General features: G+C 33.8%; 7 protein-coding genes across 7 annotated transcripts; 5 read left to right on the plus strand and 2 right to left on the minus strand.

Annotated features, from left to right (window-relative positions):
- Positions 1-4721: 4721 nt before the first annotated feature.
- Positions 4722-5589, minus strand: PHYBLDRAFT_70555 (hypothetical protein; the record flags this gene model as incomplete). The annotated part of the gene is made up of 2 exons (XM_018442298.1): positions 4722-4912; positions 5478-5589. 2 exons carry the CDS (start codon positions 5587-5589, stop codon positions 4722-4724), a joined length of 303 nt encoding a protein of 100 aa, XP_018287836.1.
- Positions 5590-7976: 2387 nt separating this feature from the next.
- Positions 7977-9089, minus strand: PHYBLDRAFT_171816 (hypothetical protein; the record flags this gene model as incomplete). Its single annotated transcript, XM_018436671.1, has 5 exons — positions 7977-8081; positions 8154-8299; positions 8369-8783; positions 8868-8975; positions 9036-9089. The coding sequence occupies 5 exons, from the start codon at positions 9087-9089 to the stop codon at positions 7977-7979; spliced, it is 828 nt and encodes a 275-aa protein (XP_018287837.1).
- Positions 9090-9837: 748 nt separating this feature from the next.
- On the plus strand, positions 9838-10191 carry PHYBLDRAFT_70553 (hypothetical protein; the record flags this gene model as incomplete). The annotated part of the gene is made up of 1 exon (XM_018442297.1): positions 9838-10191. One exon carries the CDS (start codon positions 9838-9840, stop codon positions 10189-10191), a length of 354 nt encoding a protein of 117 aa, XP_018287838.1.
- Positions 10192-10684: 493 nt separating this feature from the next.
- PHYBLDRAFT_171817 (hypothetical protein) lies at positions 10685-13000 on the plus strand (the record flags this gene model as incomplete). The annotated part of the gene is made up of 6 exons (XM_018436672.1): positions 10685-10700; positions 11182-11328; positions 11711-11804; positions 12160-12181; positions 12559-12709; positions 12951-13000. The coding sequence occupies 6 exons, from the start codon at positions 10685-10687 to the stop codon at positions 12998-13000; spliced, it is 480 nt and encodes a 159-aa protein (XP_018287839.1).
- Positions 13001-13501: 501 nt separating this feature from the next.
- PHYBLDRAFT_70551 (hypothetical protein) lies at positions 13502-15399 on the plus strand (the record flags this gene model as incomplete). The annotated part of the gene is made up of 6 exons (XM_018442296.1): positions 13502-13628; positions 14057-14237; positions 14304-14381; positions 14511-14673; positions 14815-14922; positions 14995-15399. The coding sequence occupies 6 exons, from the start codon at positions 13502-13504 to the stop codon at positions 15397-15399; spliced, it is 1062 nt and encodes a 353-aa protein (XP_018287840.1).
- A 729-nt stretch (positions 15400-16128) lies between these two features.
- On the plus strand, positions 16129-18347 carry PHYBLDRAFT_70550 (secreted coth spore-coat protein domain-containing protein; the record flags this gene model as incomplete). The annotated part of the gene is made up of 5 exons (XM_018442295.1): positions 16129-16147; positions 16247-16770; positions 16875-17095; positions 17186-17593; positions 17717-18347. 5 exons carry the CDS (start codon positions 16129-16131, stop codon positions 18345-18347), a joined length of 1803 nt encoding a protein of 600 aa, XP_018287841.1.
- A 775-nt stretch (positions 18348-19122) lies between these two features.
- PHYBLDRAFT_171820 (hypothetical protein) lies at positions 19123-20098 on the plus strand (the record flags this gene model as incomplete). The annotated part of the gene is made up of 4 exons (XM_018436673.1): positions 19123-19249; positions 19365-19478; positions 19726-19811; positions 20060-20098. The coding sequence occupies 4 exons, from the start codon at positions 19123-19125 to the stop codon at positions 20096-20098; spliced, it is 366 nt and encodes a 121-aa protein (XP_018287842.1).
- Between the last annotated feature and the right edge of the window lie 403 nt (positions 20099-20501).

Below are 20501 nucleotides of genomic sequence, written 5' to 3' on the forward strand. Positions count from 1 at the left end.
AAGAACAACAACAACAAGAAAGACGGCTGCCTTTATATAATTTTTTTTTTAATTTTTTTTTCTAATATATATATTTTTATACAGGTTTGGTACAAAAAGGCTAGTATATACTGTCACTTTCAAAAGAATTATATAGTATCTCCGACTATCGAATGACAAAGTGGTACGGCACGTTGATTATAAGAGGAGAACTTTGGACCTATTACCATATAGTGCGGTATCAAAAAACCACTGGAGCAAATGACCTCTCAACAACGGCTATTTCCTTATACAACAACAAAAAATACGAAATAAACTCCATTCTATTCTATAATTTATTTATTTTAGAAGAAAAAAGAAAAAGAAAAGTCTTGCCTTGTATATACATCTTTACATATATACATATATGTATATCTTGATTAATTCAAAATTTACAAAGGTATCAAAGCCTTGGCATTATGAATAGCTTCTTTTGTTCTTATAAATCTGTATATTTTCATTTTCTAAATCTTGTCTTTTTAATATATACTTTCTGCCTTGGATTCAGGTGATTAAGTTGGATGCTACAGAGATACACCTTCGATCCAGAGTGTTACAATCTGAGATAAACTTCATGGCTTAGTTGTACAATGAGATTTGTGATTGGTTCAAAGACCCTTCACCACTAATAAACCAGACAAAAATGAAAAAAAAAAAGAAAAGATAAAAAGATAAAAATGAATATATAATAAATTCATCGTGGGAATTGATCTGGTCAATAGAACCTATCATAACTCTCTATTCTTATAATTTCCATTATTGTTATAACAAAAAGAATAACCTTTTTGTTTTGATTCTCGATTTTGTTGTCATGGTAATAAATAAAATAGAATAGAATAGAATAGAATTATACTGTAAATGTTTAAAATTATTATAATTACTATTATTATTTTCTGTTACCATGGTTTCAAATTCAAAATAAACATATTTTATGTGAGCTTATTTTAAAAAAAAATTATAAAAGAGGAAAAAGACGGGAACGTAGAGCGTAATCATAGTCTTTCGGAAGAATAGGCAACTCCGCTACCGATAAACGCAGTCTATCTTATCAAGCAAGAGCTTCTTGAGAATACCTCTAATGGAAAAAAGATACCGGTGTTTGAATTGATGGAGATTCATTTATTCTTGCACAGTGTTCTATCACCTGCCTCTAAAGGACTTCCCCACTCTCACCGTCGATCCACATAAAAACAACGCTTTTCTTTTTGTATATATATGGCATTCCGCTCTTCTTTATCAATTGTGGAGAAGAAGTATGAAAAAAGTAAAGCAACCAAGAAGTGTAAAGCAATAAATACCCTTAAAATATTTTTTTCTGGCCTTTTTCCTACCTATCGGGTGGCATTCTGTTTGTTTTCCGCCATCTTTACTATTGTATAAATATATATAGATATATATATATATATTTTCTCTCTCCTCAAACCAAACCACCCCATTATACACCCTCCCCCCCTCCCTCCTCACCCCTTTCCTCCTTCCTTGCCCTTGATATTATAAAAAAAAAAATGAAAAATTACTACTGTATTCATATGATTATTGATGTTATTGTCTGTATATCTCTTTTAACGGGCTTGGCTTTCAATTATATGCCAAGCAAAATTGAGGCATAATATCTGATATTTGAACAATAATACCAATAAGAAAAACAATTGCTTTTTCGTACAAATTTCCTGGTTTATTTTAATTCTAACGAGTTTGGTTTACAATTGACGTTTATTTATTTATTATTATTATTAAAAAAAAGTTTGCAAGAAAATAATATTCACATTCACATTCACATTCACATTCACATTTACACTCACAATTGCACTCACAATTTACAACCACAATTTACAATCACAATTAAAAAAATAAAATAAAAAAAATTACACACCCAATAATTCTCTATACGATTACCTGGTTATTATTGACCTTCCGCTTCGATTGTTACACCAACCAAATCCCCACACCAAACCAGTCAATTCCGCACAGCTTTCTTTTATTTTTGCTTACATATAATATAGTATTAGTAGTAATAGTAATAGTAATAATATATTAATATCATTTTATAACAAAAAAGAACATACCCGCGGTAAAGGAGTAGACCAATAGACACAATTGCAGTTATCTAATTGTATAGCATAGCATAGCATAGCCCAATGCAACACAATACAATACAACACCATTAGGTCGTCTTAATGTCCTTTAACATACTGATTCACAGTAACCATTATACTTGAAAGATATGATGATCTATTGGACACACACATATATATATATATTTGTCTTTTACAAAGTTAGATCAAGTTTCCAGGGAGCATTTGATTTGCAAGGTACGAGATAAATGCATACATGTGTAGTAAGCTTTTAGTCTAGGCAATTGTAATATCATAATATATAGAATTATTATACATGTCATTATGAATTATGCAATAAGAGCAATAGCAGTAAAAGTTGCAGTAATAAAATAATAATGCTTTCTTTGTTTTTTTTTTACAAGATGAAAATATCAATATCTTTAATGTATATTGTTATTTTATTTTTAACGGATAAAACTTCAGCAGCAAGGTTACCGATGTCATTGTTATTATTATTATTATTCCTTTTTTTATATAAAAAAACAATAACCAAGTGAATGGATTTGAATTGTATTGGATTGAATTAAAAAAAACAAGTCAAATATACTATCTATCTGTCTATCTATCTATCTATCTATATGTCTTTGCGTGTAGGTGTGTTTGTTACTACTCGTGATACCAAGCAATATACTTATACATTGTCCGCACAAAAGGCATAGTATAATTTCTATTTTGTTTTGTTTGATTGTTAGAAAGGAAAGGATGTGTCGATGCCCATTACTGTATAGGATAAATGATTATAGACAGACCTGCGGAATATCTTTAAACGTACGATCAATAAGAAACCAGAGAATTGAATGTTACTCTAACCTAGATTTATCTGCTCTTCAACCTTGTTGGTAAACTTGCTCTATGAATTGTATATATATATATATAAATAAATAAATAAAAAGAGCGGCTTTTTTTTTCTGTACCCACACATACACATACACCAGGGCACCACTCAACTTTATCATATCAATGGTCCCAGAAATTATAAATTAAAGAAGAGATTAGATATAATATACTTTACAGGTATTGTGGAACAATCTCTCCCTCTCTTTTTTTTAGGTGTACGACATTTCATATATGCAAACAGATAGCATATATCTCCTTATTCCTATCCTCTTTATAAAGTATTGTATTAAAATCATTATCAGTTATCGTAAATATGGTTAAGATAATAGTATATGCTCTGATCTGATCTGGCGTAGTATAGAGTGATGTGATGTGTTGTGTTGTGATATGATTAACAATATTATATATATATATATATATATATTCTTTTTCTTCTTCTTTTGGTACCCTTTAGCCGGTTTTTCTATTAAGTCAAGAATCATTGGTTGAGATCGTTTATTCTTATCTATAACCATAATATAATATACAATATATATTGTACTTTTGATTACCATTACACCTATAAAGCAGTCTTCTTTTTTTTTCCTTGATAGATTGATAAGAATTTGTAGCCACTGATCAAAAAGCGAATTAGGATCTCTTTATCTGAATCCCGACATCATCGGCGTAGGCGGTTACATGTATTCTAACCATCTAACAGGATATATATATATATCTATTATTATTCTTATTAAGCATGACTATCATCACAAAGTTCCCAGAAACTATGAGAAATTAAAGAATCCTTTTATTTGATGTTATTTGACCAAAAGACCAAGCAGCAGCAGTGGCAGCAGTGGAAATAGTAATTAGAAATAATATTTTAGTTCCTTATTAAAAGAAGAGAAAGGAAAGGAAAGGAAAATATATGTTGTAGGAACCCAAAAAAAAGTCTCTCCTGTTAGGCTCATTCAACACGAACGACCCTTGGTTTCTTGTAGCCTATTTTTTTTTTATACCTTGATGTCATTTTGATGTTCTCATGGTGCATAGCGATATATCCATGTATATTTTAGTGATCAGTGTCTTTGGGATTTCTTGATTGATTTATTCTGTTAATTCTTACTATTTTGTATATTGTGCTTCTGCTGATATAAACTCTATCGAAAGCTAATCTTGACGTAATTTCTGTATATTATATTAAAATAGCTCGAGTCTGATAATGATGGTGTACAAGTCTATATGAGGGCTGGTTTGCTGCATTTAATTTGACAAAAAGATTAAAAAGAGATATATATATATATATATATAAAGAGAAAGAGAGATAAAGGCACTTCTTCTTTTGTTGTTGTTGAATTATATTCACCATAATCTATAAATTGCTTAAATATAGATAGGTATAGACTCGTTTAAAAACTAGCACAAAATGTATAAATAGAAATGACCAATATCATTATGTAAGCTAGAGAAACACCTTCTTTTTTATCACCTTTGATTTGATCTAAGTTATAATTGTATCTAATTCCTAAAGAGACAGAAAGGGAACCCCTTTTGAAAAGAAAAGGTGCATGCCTCTAGGGTGCAGAACATTTTTAAATGCATAGAAACTTTTAAAACAATAAATATAACCTCTCTTTATTTCTAAAGTATTACACACATACACAAGAATTATTTTGTGACAAAGTGCAACAGTATCATAATGTCAATTGCGTCAAGCAGTAGCAAAGAAGAAAGCAAAAAAAAAAATTACTGTGGGAAATCTTTAACAATCTACCCGTTTTTTCTTGACACAATTTCAAGTCCACAAGTCCACAAGTACACAAGTACAGGTACAGGTACAGGTACAGGTACATGTACATGTACATGTAAATGCAAATGTAAGTGTAAATGTACATCTACACACAGGCACACATGTACTTGGTTCAATTGTCCCATGCATTCTATTAGTCTGGTACCTGATCCTAAAAAAAAAACAAAGAAACCCGAACTGGTGGTTGATAGTTTGGTGGCCATTATCCAATTTTTCCCAGGCTTTTCTTTTTTCTTTTTTTTTTCTACTCAAGAATGTCAAAAGTCACACTTCCGAAATTGTATTAGGTCCGGAACAGAATCAAGACAAAAATTACGGGTAATTTGGCAAACAAACATATATAAAATATATATTCACAAAATTTAACCGATTTTTTTTTCTTTCAATATTATGGGAGTGGACAGATCAAATTGATTAATAAAAAAATGAGCAAATTAAATTATATCTGTCCACACCATTCTTTTTTTTATCCCTTTTTCTTTGAACCTCTAATTCAATAATACGACTTGAAATTCTGGCCTATGTTTCATCTTTAATTAATTTTATCAATCTGTCCAGTCAACTTTTTTTATATCCTGCCTTAAAAACTTGTACTAGTATAGGCACTATTTTCTTTAGCGCACACACACACACACACACACACTTAGACTTACATAGACTAATAATGGCTTTCTTTGCAGAGCAGTACAGAATTCCAGATTAATGTTAGTACATACTATCTTCAAAATATACTATAATATTTCTTTTGACTCTTATGACAGAAACACTTATCAATCGGACAAGCAAAGGGATAATTGATCCTATATTGTGACGGGTACTATCCACCATAACATATTTATACTATGTGGAGCTGCTTCATTAGCAATTTCCAGAAATACGAGTATCTCTTATGGACCAACAAAGAAAAGATCTAGATAATTATAATTCTCTTTGAAAGTCTCGATTATGCAATGCACGCACAAATATGGCTTTATGTTTTATTTTGGGGGGGGGGTTACTTGGTGACCATTTGATAAAAGAATACACAAACATACTCCAGACTAGGTCTTCTTTTACATGCGTGAATTTTAAGCTAATAAATAAACAGACTTTATTTTGTGCCAATGCAAATGCAGAATTATGACATCCAGATATCTGACCGATATCTACCCTTATATGTATTTCTCTTTTCTTGCCTTCTTTCTCTCTATTCAATTCTTTCTTTGCTAGTCAATAATGACTCCAAACGTAAAATTTAATGGAGAGAGAAACTTGGCAAATACATCTTGGTGTTTCTACTTGTATTCTGCTCTAAAAATATGTGTGTTCATGTGTGTTCACGTGTACGTATGTATGTGTATGTACGTGTGCGTAAAGTTATGTGCTTTAAGATCAATATTCATCGTATAAGCTACATTTAACTTTATTTAAAGGTCTGGCGCTGTTTCCTTGTCAAATAGAAATAGGTTGTTACTTGGACCAGTTTGATTATCCAATATGTTATTCAAATAAAGTAAACTTTAATTATATATTTTCTTAGCGATTACTAAGCACTCTCAAAGAAAGAAAGAAAGAAAGAAAGAAAGAAAGAAAGAGAGAATGAAATATCATTACTACAGGAGTCTCTCCTGTTGAATATGTTTTCAATCAGAGTACAGGATCTCCTTTTCGATATTGTCTGCGGGTTAAATTTAATTTTAATATTGGGTTAGTACTTGTATAAATTTGTATATATAATGTATTACAAAGCAAACTTTGTTAGAAAATACAGGAAAAATGGGAAAATTCCAAAAATGAAAAGGGCCAATGTGTAAAGATGGATTTTTTTTAAACATGTTGAATTGCAAGACTATCCGGCTTAAAGACGTCTGCTTAGAGAACATTGGCAATAATACCAGCAGAATGTTTGGACCACAGGAGGTATAAAGCATCATTTACCAAAAATCCGAATTATCAAAAAGAAAACAACTTTCCTCGGAAATAAAGAAAGAAAAGAATATATATATATATATTCAAAATGAATGGTCGGTTATTCGCCATTCATTTTGGATAAATCCACAAGAACGTGGGTAGATATTTTAATGTGTGTATCTGTGTGCTGCTGCCTGTACCAAGTATCAAGTACCTTTATCATTATCATCACTATAAATTAATAAATTAATAAGTATATTGGGTGGTTCGCCTAAAATGACTAAACAAGGATTTGTTATTTGTGTAAAATTGAACCAGAGTTACGGTAGCCAATATTTATTTTCATTTCTACCAAGAAAATGATATAGGTATATAACATACAAAATGTGCCTGTAATTGACTTGGGTTTCTCCATACACCTGGTAACATAATTGACCTCGTTAAATAAACTTGACAAGCCATAATTTTCCTCCCCGGTATTCCTAGTCCTAGCTTAGTCCGTTGAGGATCAAATACCAAAGTCTGCACCAAAAAAGCAATGGGGGGGAGGAACAATCTTGTCTAGTTCAAAAAAAAACAAAAAACAAAAACCCAAAAACCCAAAAACAAGCGCGTGGGACAAACCAGTTATAACAGACCTAATTACGACACCCACAGTTGGAAAAACCTTGTTAATGAGTCGGACAACAAACAGTTTACTTATTACAGTGTTTTTACTTGGTTTTCGGACCAAGTCAATTTTATTTTAGACGAAATCATTTTCATTTTTAGACATAATCAATTTTATTTCCAGAACAAATCATTTTTATTTAAGACGAAGTCATTTCTGTTTTCAGACATTTTTTTACTTTTTTTGGAAACAATCCTTTTTTAATTCAGACGCCACATAAAACTTCAAAAAAAACTAACTTAGAGGTTTCATTTCGCATTCTTGCAAGTGCTGCGATAAATATCGAAACAAAGAGCCCATGTAAGGGCACAAATGACTTAAATCACAATACACAGATAAGAATCAGGTAAAAATATCAGACCAAATATATATAGTTACAACGATGATGATTTTTTATTAACAAGGCAGTACAATGTGAAGTGAAAATACATAGATAGTTTGTTTAGATAACAACGAGTTGTTACCAATATATATATTTATTATGGATAGTTTACTTTGGCGAGGGGAGATAAGTTAATCATTTTGTTGAAGAGGGTAATCATGTTTGAACGGAATATGGATTAATCGTGCATTGGGCTGCTGGGTACGCTCAAAGGCCCATGCTATGCTACAATACTTGTGTGCTTTCCTTCATTTAAGCGAATGATCATTGGATTTATGATACTAGAAAGTTTTGTGGCCTCTGGTTCTTTGATCGTAAAATGGTTTTATGCTCTTGTTTCAGTTCCTTCAGCACTGATAAAGTTTCCTCGCAAGCAATCTATATTCTTAATACTATGGGTTAATACAGTCTTTCTCTATTTGAATCATGCCCTTGGGCTATCCAACTTACAGCAAGTGTTTTAAAGAAGCAGATAAACGGAAGAATTGTAATATCTTTTTCAGGGAAACTGGTAGGAACCTTCACCCTCTGCTCTTTGGCCATGATATAGATACCTGGTGCCTGTGTTGACATTGACCAATGTCTGATGGAATTGCCTATGCAAAGTAAGAATACAGTTAATAACTCCAAATGCACCTAAACATAGTATTGCGCAAGTCACTTACCATGGGCATGCAGAAAATGGATCTCCAATTTTGTGAAAGTGTTGAATGAGGCTTTGTCGTATGACTGCGTCACTGTTCGTATCATAGACAACATCCCTAACACGGCTTTATAATGGTCAAAACGTATTTTTCCAGTCTCATTTGAGCCATAGCCAGACGACACTTCGGTCAAAAATATTTCAATTGCAGAGAAATCATTGTCTATGAGCGTTCCATCAGCATTATATTTATATCGGCCGTCATCCATTCCTTTCTGTTTTAGTTGTGTGGTCATGGGGTTGAGTTTAATTTCTCCTGGAAAGAAGGTAATGTCGTGGTTGACATTGCGTAAATATTTGGCAGTGGCCATCATACACTTATCAAATAGATAAGACTGGTAGCACGATTCAGACTTTTGAAGTAATTCGAGGCCACACTTGTCAAATATATAGTCATTTCTATATATAAAAAAAAGCATTGCAAGTGAGTATATCTTCAAGTCTTTACTATTTTCACTTACAAAGTGTGACAAATATCGACAATCAGTTTTTTTTGCAATGAAGACTGGATCATCGAGCACAATAAAGTTCAGTAGTTCAATACAGCTTCCCATTTCAGTGTTGGACTCCTATTATACTAGTATATTTAGATATTCTTATTCCTAACTCTATCGCTGACAACGACATACCGCATCGAATACAGCGTTGGACATCTCGGCAAGACATGGGTTTATATTATGCATCGTGACTAATGATATATCCTGGTTTAGCTTGTCATACACTCAGACAAAAGAATGTTTGGACTTCTCCCAAAAATCGCAAGAAAAAGTGATATTTTTTTAAAGTTAAAATCTTATTTTCTCTTCATTCTACTAATCAAACCCACAATGGAAACCTCATCTTCATCAAAAACCAAGCATAGTTCTTATTATAAAGCTGATGGCTTGAAATATGGTGATCATGTACTTGCATTTGGCTGAAATCGGTCCAACCAAGATCTCAGCCATAGTCCAGATGAAGCTGTCAACTGTGAAGAAGATCAGTAAGAGATTCCAGAATACAGGATCACCCTTGCCTGAAAAGAGCCCTGTCCGACCTAAAATAGTTTACGAGAGGACATAAAGGCATTGTGTGCAGATTGTTCGTAAGGACCCATTCGCCAACTATGATCAGCTGAGATTGGCATTGAGAGAGATGGAGATCTTTGTCTGCATAGCTATACTAATCAGCTCCCTCAGGAATCTTGGCTTTGGTTCTTATATTGCAGCTCATAAGCCAGTTTTGACAGAAAGACACAAGAAGACACGACTGCAATGGGCGAAGGATCATGTCAATTGGACAGATGATCAATGGAGTAGTATAGTTTGGTCTGATGAGTCTAGATTCACAGTTGAGGGTAACGATGGAGGTGCCAGAGTGATTAGAAAAGTTAACGAAAGGTATTCAGATGATCATATTATCCAAGGAACGAAGTGGGGTAAATGTAGCGTCATGATCTGCAGCTGTTTCTGGACTGGTGGTTTTGGACCCCTGGCGTTACTTGAAGGCAATGTAAACCAAGAAGTATATGTCGACACTCTGTCTCAGAAATTTGTACCTTGGGTTAAAAATCTGTCAGAGCAACATCAGAAGGACTTCAAGCTCCAAGAAGATGGTGCTAGCTGCCATACTGGGGCCTATGCGAAGTGGTGGAAAGAGACCCACGAAATTAAGGGATTTGAGTACTGGTCTGCTCAAAGTCTGGATCTAAATCCAATAGAGCATGTTTGGTGGGCTCTTGAGGTCAAATTGAGTAAAGTACGAGCCAGTATACAAAACGTCAATGAGTTGAAGATTGCAATTTAACGAGAGTGGGAGAACATAGACCTCAAACTTACTTCACAATTGGTGGGAAGTATGTCCTCCCGATGCCAGACAGTAATTGACGCCAAAGGTGGCCATACTCACTATTAAACATCCGATTCTTTTGACAATTCAATGATAAGCATGTATATATTCTCGTATTCGAAGTTTGAAGCTCTTAACTATACCCATTGACAAGTAGTTGTATGTTGAATATAGGTCGTGTTTTTTGGCATGAGAAATTCATTCGCGGAGATTCAAACATTATTTTGTGGGAGTGTATAAAGTAGAGAACCCGTTGGGATGTGATATTTTCAAAGTCTGCTAAAAAAGAATTATTAGTGAAACCCAGTCAAAAAAAAAAAAGAAAAACTCGACCACAGTTGATGAAAACATAAGTACTGTGACAAACATAAGAGAGATACATCTTAATAAACTTGGCTTTCCAGGACTTATTCTCTTAAGTAGATATATAGAGACGACTCTTGACTATATTATGTTTATGTTTGAAGGTAAAGAAACAAGCTCAATTCTTAATAAAAACTTGGTGATGAAATGGAGTGAAAAACTAGAAAACTCCCAATTTTTCACTCCATTTCATCACTAAATGGCCTCCCTCAGTAAAATTTTACATCTTTTCATTGGAATTTCAATCGCCGCGTAAAGCAAGAGTGAGTGAAAATTTAGAATTTTCACTCGACAACGGGTTCTCTAGTTTATCCTTTATTTTTTTATCAAAAGAACTTCGAAAATTATTCTCTGTCATTATGTTGTGATGGAAGTGAGGCAAAGGAACGCGATATCTTTTCATTTTCTATCGACTTCATACAGCAAAAATGGTCTGTGCCAAAAAAAAATTGATATCATTAACCTGATTATGAACTCTAGTTTTGGTTTGCGCCCTGTATTAGTCCTTTTTTTCTTTCTTTTCTTTCTGAATTGATTTCAGCAATCATCTTTGCCCACCAAAAAGATAAGTGCATACCTAATTAGTTTCATATTCTGGCAAGAAAAGTATGATGATAAGTGTACATATGAACCCTGCCCTACGCCGGAGAAATTTCCTAGCCTTGATAAGTAATTGCTGTAGCATTTGCTGTCCCAGCTGGGAGTGGGAAGTGATCTTCGTTCTCTTGTCAGGTATATGATTCAATTAATACGCAAACTAATTCGCCGTTTTCTTTTCAGTTATAGATGGAGTATAGGAAAGTCGAAAAACTGTGCTGTTCACACTTACAGATCTTGAATACCACTCTTTTATCGTTTGTGTCCATCATTCTTTCGCTTGATTATTGTGCGAAATTACAAACGTGATAGAAGAATATCCCCAATTCAAAAACGATTATCTTAACAAACTATCTATGTATTTTCACTTCACATTGTACTGTCTTGTTAATAAAAAATCATCATCGTTGCAACTATATATATTTGGTCTGATATTTTTACCTGATTCTTATCTGTGTATTGTGATTTAAGTCATTTGTGCCCTTACATGGGCTCTTTGTTTCGATATTTATCGCAGCACTTGCAAGAATGCGAAATGAAACCTCTAAGTTAGTTTTTTTTTTGAAGTTTTATGTGGCGTCTGAATTAAAAAAGGATTGTTTCCAAAAAAAGTAAAAAAATGTCTGAAAACAGAAATGACTCTGTCTGAAAATAAAACTGCTTATGTCTAAAAATGAAAATGACTTCGTCTAAAATAAAATTGACTTGATCCGAGTTTTTTTTTTTTTTGACAAAGTCCGAAAACCAAGTAAAAATACTGTATTTGCTAGTGGATTCTCAATCAATTGCCACCCTTCCTTCTCATCCTTCTCATCCTTATCCTAATCCTCATAATATTCCGCCTCTTCTTCTTCTTCAAGCTATTAATGAAAAATAGCTTTTTAAAGAACTAGTATTAAAAAAAGTAATCCGAAAACCATTGCAATAAATAAATAAAAAAAACATAAGATAAATAAAATAAATTAGGAAAGGAAAGGAGAATAGCCATGTAAGATCAAGTTACCCATTTTTGTTTGGAATACACAAAATGACAATCTACAGGTCCCATATTTGTTATATTTTGTGGGTTTTTTCCCCCTTGAACCAAGGTTCACCTGTTACAAAATATATATATTTGTTGGGCTGTTTTTTTCTTTCCTTGCTGCTTCGTTCTTGGTTGTTAAGAAGAAAGTCCAGTAATTAAGCCGAATTTTATCAGCAGGCAGACAAAATGACATTCTGACCGACAAGATCGCTTACAACCTACAATAGTAAATAAATAAAAAAGAAATAAAATAAACTATCATATAATACACACACACATCATGTATATATATATATATATATTATTGTATTTCTAAATTTTTGGGTCCGGTGGTTTTACAGCGCTATTCCGCCAAAAGCGGGGTAGAGCGAGTCCTTCGTTACCCAGACTGTCCCGCCGATTTCTATAGGCCGGTATATTCTTCCAATGTTCTATTTAAGAAGACCCTACGTCTTGTCAACCTTGATCCCTTTCCCGGTCTACCTTTTGCCGGTTTTTGTGCAGGGGAAATTTTTATAATAATTAGTTGCTAATAAAACGAAGCATACCATTTCTCATCAGAATTCAATTGTGATAGATAGAATATCGGTCTTGACTAGTAATTGATGAGTTACGCATTGATACCCAAGTAAGAATAAAAAGAAAATAAAGATCCTTATTGTTATTGTTGTGATGATTATTAATTAAAGAATCGAAAAATAGATTGAATACTCTTATGTCTTATATTAAATAGAAATAGCCTTTACTGGACCTAGTTCCGTACTTATATTTGTGCCTAAATAAATATTTCTGGATCCAAACAAATCAAGTGTGGTAGAACAATAACCAAAGATCTAAAATAAATGTACAGACACGAGGAAAACCTCCGCAGCTAATTTTACATGTACATATATATTTAATCTTCTTTGGCATCTTTAACTTTGCCGTATTCTAAACCTTCTTTTATATTTATATTTATATATCTTTATATATCTTGCTCTGTCCCGAGAATCATACTCTTCTTCTTCTTTCTTTCAAAAAAAAACAGGTCCCATTATTACACACACATACACATTCATTCATACACATTGTACTTTATCAAATAAGAACTACTTGTGCGTACACATCTAACCACGCCCACAAGCACATACGCACATACGCACCCACACACCAAGGCACCAATACACCAGCGCACCAACGCACACACACGCACACACACACACATATATATATCTATATAGTACATAGTATATTGTCTTTGACTCGCTACGGGAAGTGTGTGACAGCATCAGTTACCTGTCAGCAATGATCGAACTATCCCCCTTTGCAGAACGCATTGTCGATCGTATGAATATGATTGGCATGTGGCTTGCAGTTGTAATTTGTGCAAGAAACTTTCATATCAGTCTAAAACAGTACAGGCGTACTCGAGGTAAAATGTAAGGCACAAATACTTTGAGACAGTAAATACATATCGAAAGAATATGCACATAGATGTGCGCATTGTAAAGAAATTAAAAGTAAAAGTAAAATAAAAATAATGTTTGTAGACATCTTGTAAACTTGGGTCAGATATCAGTATTTTTTATCCATCGGTTCCTCTTTGGCCTTATCCCACTATTTGAAATAACTACCTGCTCATTCTTTCCTCTATTGATCTCGTATGTTGTGTGATTCACTTTGGTGATCAATATGATGTATAAATGCCTAAGCTAATCATCAAACTGCTTACTCGATACATAGATTATGGCATATTGGTATATCTAATAATAATCGTCAAATGAGCTATCGACTAATCTAATAATGATGGTGATGATGGTGATTATGATGATAAAACAGATTATCTTCTTTTCTACACAGTCATGTTTATGCGTCTAGTAATCATTGAAACAGAGCGTCATTCGAAATGGATCAAATGCGTGGGAGTATTCTTCATCGCATTACGATTTGCAGATTGGCCTTATGAGCTTTCTTATTTAAACGTCCAACATAAGAACATGACACAAGAAGTCCCAACAGGTGTTACATGTCTAACGGAATGGTGTGTAATTAATTACCAGAAAAAAAATTAAAGAAAGACAACAATAATCTAATACAATTGATTTAGGGTTACTGGTGTTCTTATTCTCAACTTTGTCTCGGACTCGCTTGCCAATCTATTCTTGAGTGGAATGTTTGTTAGAAGGTAAGATATTACTATATGTATGTTTGGGTGATAAAAATATTTTTTGTATTAAAAGAAAAACCTTCTTTTGCTTAATTTAATCATCTTCTGCAATTCTCTCTTTTTTTTAAAAAATAATAACAATACAAGATTGTACAAGCATATTAGAAGATCAAGAACTGTAATGAGCCAGCAGAATAGTTTGATTGAATATATTGCCAGGAAATCCCTGGTCTGTCTCATTTTAGCATTTGTTGCCAACTTTGCAATGAATTTGCTTAAAGTGACAGAGTTCCTTGGCGATAGAACTGATGTAGGTATATTTTAAAAGATAGAGTCATCTCGACTAACTTGAACTCAAGACTAAACCTCCTAAATTTCGTTTTTGTACATTTCTTTTATTTCTTTTATTTCTTTTTATAATCTGTCTCTTTCACTTGCTAAACAAATCTAGTCTTTTACGGTGTATTTTGAGATTGTCGAATCAACACTACTGGTAGAGGCTCTGAGAGCAGATTCTGTCAGTCCAGCAAATACATCAATGTGTAATAACTGTGGCATGGTAATTAAGACTCATATATGTATGTATATATACATACTAATTTATTGACCTGTGACCTATATAATTGTAAAGGCTCTCCACATATCTCACAATAGTAACTCTATCAATGTGGGTCGATCAGACAAACCAGAGCCTGATTGTGGTTCGCAACCAAGCCAGCATGACAATACTTGTCAGAGAGCAGAGAATTCGGTATCCATTTCTACCGATCCGTATCTTCCAGAATTAGACAAAGTTCACCAAGATTCACTCCAGTACAACCCATTCGTCTACCCAAAAGACAACACAGTGAACTCTACTGTTTCAGCCCCAACGTTTGCATTAACGAGTCGTCCAAAACAAGTCTCATCCCGTTCACCATTCAAGAGTAGCAACGTCAAAGCCTCAGTAGAAATTACATCATTCTCCTCAATTGATGGCCATAGGCGATTAGCAGACAACCGTGAATGGAACAATAATGATTACCGAATGTTTTAGATCTCTTTACTTTTATTTTATTTTATTTTTTCTTATCATATATATATATATATCTATATCTATATCTTAATATTACTATAGAAGAGCAATCATTCTGAACACCAATATGTAACATCTTTTGATTTGAAAAGGGGGAAGCATAGATGGTCTCTATCGGACCACCTTGTAAATATTAAAAGAAAAAAAAATGAATGAATGTATTCATATACATATACTTTTTTAAACCAACAGCCATTACTACTTTATTATGAAAATAATAATGATAATTGGATTGAATTGGATATTATTATTATTATTATGCTTTGTGAATTTACTCATCTTGTCGGGTGTGTCAAAAGATGTTTGATATTCTGTGTTTGTTGATCATACTGTTAATAATAGCCCCAGTGTATAAAATAACCTATCGTGGCTTTAACCAGACAGCATCGTGATTAGGAAATTTTATTATTATTATTATTATTACTCATTTATACTTACCAAGGAGGGGTATTGGCCAGTAATTGAATGATATCTGTACATTAAAAAAAAAAAAAAAAAAAACGATGAGTAAATATCAACAAACTACAAGGAAAGTGAAACCTCGGGCACCCCGATAGTCGACCAAATTACGATCTATAAATTAGAGCGTTTCGATCGACTTTTTCGTTTTCTCCATCTTTATCTCATACTCTATTTTATTTTATTTTTCTCTCGAGTATAAACCACCCAAACCTCATTAATTTAACGAACATGATCTTCTCAGTCAAAGGTAAGCTTTCTATTTATTATACTTTAATTGACTCGATATTTCATTCAATCATCATGGTTCTGACTTCAATTGATTGTATGATAATAATTACAATCTTAGCTTCCTGTCTGCTCCTTTATGCTGCCTTTTTTATGGCATCCGCTGCCTCGACCAATCCTCCCTCAACCTTGGGTGTCTACAAGGTAATCGAACCTCTTTCGACCGATGCCAATATCCGAATGGCCGTCCAGATTGAGGGGGATCGTCAGGTTTATTCAATCCCACCCTCTACTATCGACAGCATTTTGCATGTTGGAAGCGCTCCAACTCAAAAAAAGTATCGATACCTCAAGATCCACAACAACGGCACCGTGGTTGACCGCGAATCCTTCCAGCGGGCACCAAACGCCGTTTCTAATAACGATTTCTATGGCCGTCAACAGACATTTTCTAGTCAACAAAGCATGATTCCATCAGTATTCCCCGATGGAAAGACCTACTACAGACTAGACACCTCAATTGCTCACCCAATCAATGAAATTCCTACTATTCATGTTCAAGCTCCTCATGGTGATCTCGAATCGCTTCACGACAACTATCTTGATCCTATTGCGATTAACGTCAACATGTCGCACATCAGGCAAGTATATTGTATTATTAGATCAATATGCATACATATTAATTGACTCTTAATTGCCCTCACTTTCTTTTTTAAAACAATCAATACAGTGCAGCGAATGTACTCCAGTTTTCAAATGTCAAATTCCAATTGGGCGGTCAGACCTCGCGTCTTTTCGATAAATTTTCCTACAACTTCCACTTTTCCAAACACGACGATTCTTCACTTGGTGGCTATCGTCGTTTCAAATTGCGTTCATGCACAACGGATCCTTCTTTTATCCGAGAAAAACTGTACTACGATATACTTGATTCGTCTTCCTTGCCAGCCTCCAAAGCATCTTATGTTAGGTAAGAAAGAAACGAAAGAAAGAAAATAAAAAAATTCAATAAATGAATTAATTATTAATAATAATATTTTCATTTTATTTATTTCTGTAGATTGTTTGTAAACAAGAAACCAATGGGCCTCTATCTGTTTATCGACAACTACAAGAGCCCATTTGTCGATAATTTGCTTAATGGCGGTAACAACGAAAAGCACGGAATCCTTTACCAAGGCAGCATGCCAGAGAATCCAATGGCTCCCGGAATTCTTGGTCGCGGTGCCAATCTTGAATACGCTGGATCTAACATCGAAGATTACTTCTACAAAGACACCTCAGCCTACAAACTATCAGAAGATGGTTCCAAGAAACAAAAAGGTTTCGAGCCCTTGGTCAAGCTTATCAAGTTTATCCATGATCCTCAACCAGATGAAGATGAAAAGGAAGGCGTCCTCAATCAAGGCGAAACTCCTCTTGAACGTGCTTGGAACAAACGAATTGACATTGATGTCTTTTTGAAAAAGTAATTAACACATACATATATTTCTTTATTTCTTTGAAAGAATGAAAGAAATGCAAATATCCTTATCCTTTACTTATTAATTATTGCCTCGCTTATTTATTATATATTATTTTTATTATGTAGTATGGCATTTGAAGTCCTTATGGGCCACGTGGATGGGTATTTGGGACAGGCACACAACTATTTCCTATACCGTGAGCCGGGTACCAAGAAGTTCTTGTGGATGACGGCAGACCTGGACCAGACTATGGGAAGCTCCATGATCCCAGTCCGTGACGCCAGGTCAATTTCCCTGAATGACCAGAGGGGACATATCGATCGCTTTGACCTCATGAACAAGCATCATAACCGTCCAATCCTTAAGCAGGTCCTCAGTGTCCCAGCGTTCAACCAGAGGTTTGACACGATCCTCAAGACGGTTCACCAGAACCTCTTCACAAACCCTGCGTTGTTCAAGCACATCGATTTCTTGACAGCGCTCATCAAAGAAGACGTTGCTTGGGACTCAAATATACGCCATACGCACGCTCAGGCCGTGTCCCACAACGCCACGAGCGCCAAGAAAAAGAAGGATCAGATCCAAGAGAAGATCCTCCAATTGCCACTTGGCCATGATTTCCTTTCACGCATTGGAAACATTAACTTTATGTCGGCCATCGAAGGACCAATCAGAAACCACCCTTCGTTAATGCCACTTAAAGAGTGGCTAAATGAAACTAAAGAGGCATTGCATAACTATGTCAATAGTGTTTAATTTTTTTTGTTTCTTTCTATATCTATTTCTATTTCTATTTCTTTACACTTCTTTATATTTCTTTTTATCTTTCTTATATCCAAATAAAATGAAATATAAAGGTATATACTAGTCAATAGTTGTGTGTTGTATAATCTTACCAAAAAAAAAGAAGTGTTCCGTATAACTTGTCGCAGGGCAAAGTATTCCCACCCGAGGGAATAGAAAAGCAAAGCTCCTAGCTTTATCAAAGAGCAAGTAAAGAGCTATTTAACTATTTCGGGTTATTCCTATTGTCGTGACGGTGGTTCAAATTGACAACATATGCATGAAGTAATGCAAATTGGCGTTAGCTATAGTGATCAATATGTGTATCTTACTTTCATGTCGATCTGTTCAGTTATATTGACCACAGAATATCTGCATAAGTATCAGTAACATTCCTTCAATACACATTAGCTTTCTCAAGTTCAACAGACCCTTCTTTATATACTTTCAAGTCTTGATACCTAAACCGGTACTATTACACTCCACATACTGCTTGTGCTTCCTAGAAAGAAGAGGTAGCAATACACTTTTTTTTTAAGAAAAAAAAAAGAAGTTTTCATTAATAACTAATCATACACTTTATTTTCTTCTTTTAGCTGATATAGCAAAGGATTATACCCTGGGTGTAATAGAAACTCTTGTATTACCAAAAAGACCCTGACGATCATGAAAAGTATGAAACGGTCTTTCTCACAAATGAAGATATGTGGAATATCTTAAGAGATAATATCCAAGAATTTGCCGACGCATGTACCCACAAGAAGCTTGCCAAGTGGGTCAAGAAATGATGAAAGTTTGGGACATCTTAATAGTCGATAAGCAAGTGATATCCATTCCAGATGTAAGAGCCCATATTTCTCAACCGCTGTACAAAGGTATGTATCATGAAGCTTGATAATTCTCTCTCAAAATCAAAATCAAAAAACTCAATAGGTCAATCAAATATGGTGTTGAAGTTTCTTTATTTTATTTCATTTCATTTCATCTCAGCAACTGCTGTGGACAGCGTTGAAAACATCAGCTCGTATGAAGCATTCTCTTGCGTTGACGCCGAAAAATGGACAATATTATGCTACACAAGAAAGTCCGTTTCAAAGGAAGATGGTACAGTCTGACAGCGGCTTCTTGAAGCTATCTTGACAAAGCTCAAGATAAAGTTGTTTATGTTTTTTTTTGTTTCAACTTTCCGAAATTCAGTATCTGAATTTTGTTTATTTATTTATTTAAAGGAGTGGCTTAATGAAACTAAAGAAGTATTAAGTAACTGTCCAGATGGTCTTTGATTCATCATTATTTCTACTTTTGATTTATATCCTAATAAAATAAAATGGAATATAAAACTATATACTAGTTGATAGTTGTGTGCTGTATATTCTTACTAGCAGAGAAGAGTCACATATAGCTTGTGATAGGGCAAAGTCTCCCAGCCCAAGAAAGGTATAAAGCAAAGTAAATCACTTAATAACTATATCTATAAAAAAAAGAAATAAAAATATGCCTCGCGGAAAACGTCTACTGACAGAACTAGAGGCAGTATCTGATGAAAGATCGCATCTGTTTCTTTAGCTTGAAAGTAAAGGCAAGAAAGTGTCCAAAGAGGCTTCCAAAAGAAGTTTCAAAGCAGAACGCTTTGATTGTTTAGTTTACACTCTCATACATATGTATATATATATTTATATCAAAAGTGGCATTTTTTTATAGCTGTGGGAAGAACGGCATGGTAGAAATTTAAAGCCATGGAGAAAAATCCACAAATAAATAAGCAAGCAATCAGTTTCAAAAAATTGGCATTTTATGTTTTAGAATCGTGATATAAGAATGTATCCCCATAGTGTTTTTCTGTTTCTTTAGCTAAAATCTTCATAAAAAACAAAATTATATATCTATCTAAGCTCTATTCTCCTTTAAGCATATGACATGTACAGGAAGTGATATAATGAGCAATAATTGTAAGAAGCTTGGTCTTAGGTCTAAACTCGATCTGAAATTAGTTTGTACTTTCCATTTAATCATGTACAATTTAACTTTTACCAAAGAGATATATAAAAATGAAGAAAAATTTAATGATTCGAGAGAGAAAGGGATGGTGATAAAAATGAAATTTAAAAGGCAGGGGAAAAAAAAGGC

Source organism: Phycomyces blakesleeanus (genome assembly GCF_001638985.1).
Source record: "Phycomyces blakesleeanus NRRL 1555(-) unplaced genomic scaffold PHYBLscaffold_20, whole genome shotgun sequence".
Lineage (NCBI taxonomy): Eukaryota > Fungi > Mucoromycota > Mucoromycetes > Mucorales > Phycomycetaceae > Phycomyces > Phycomyces blakesleeanus.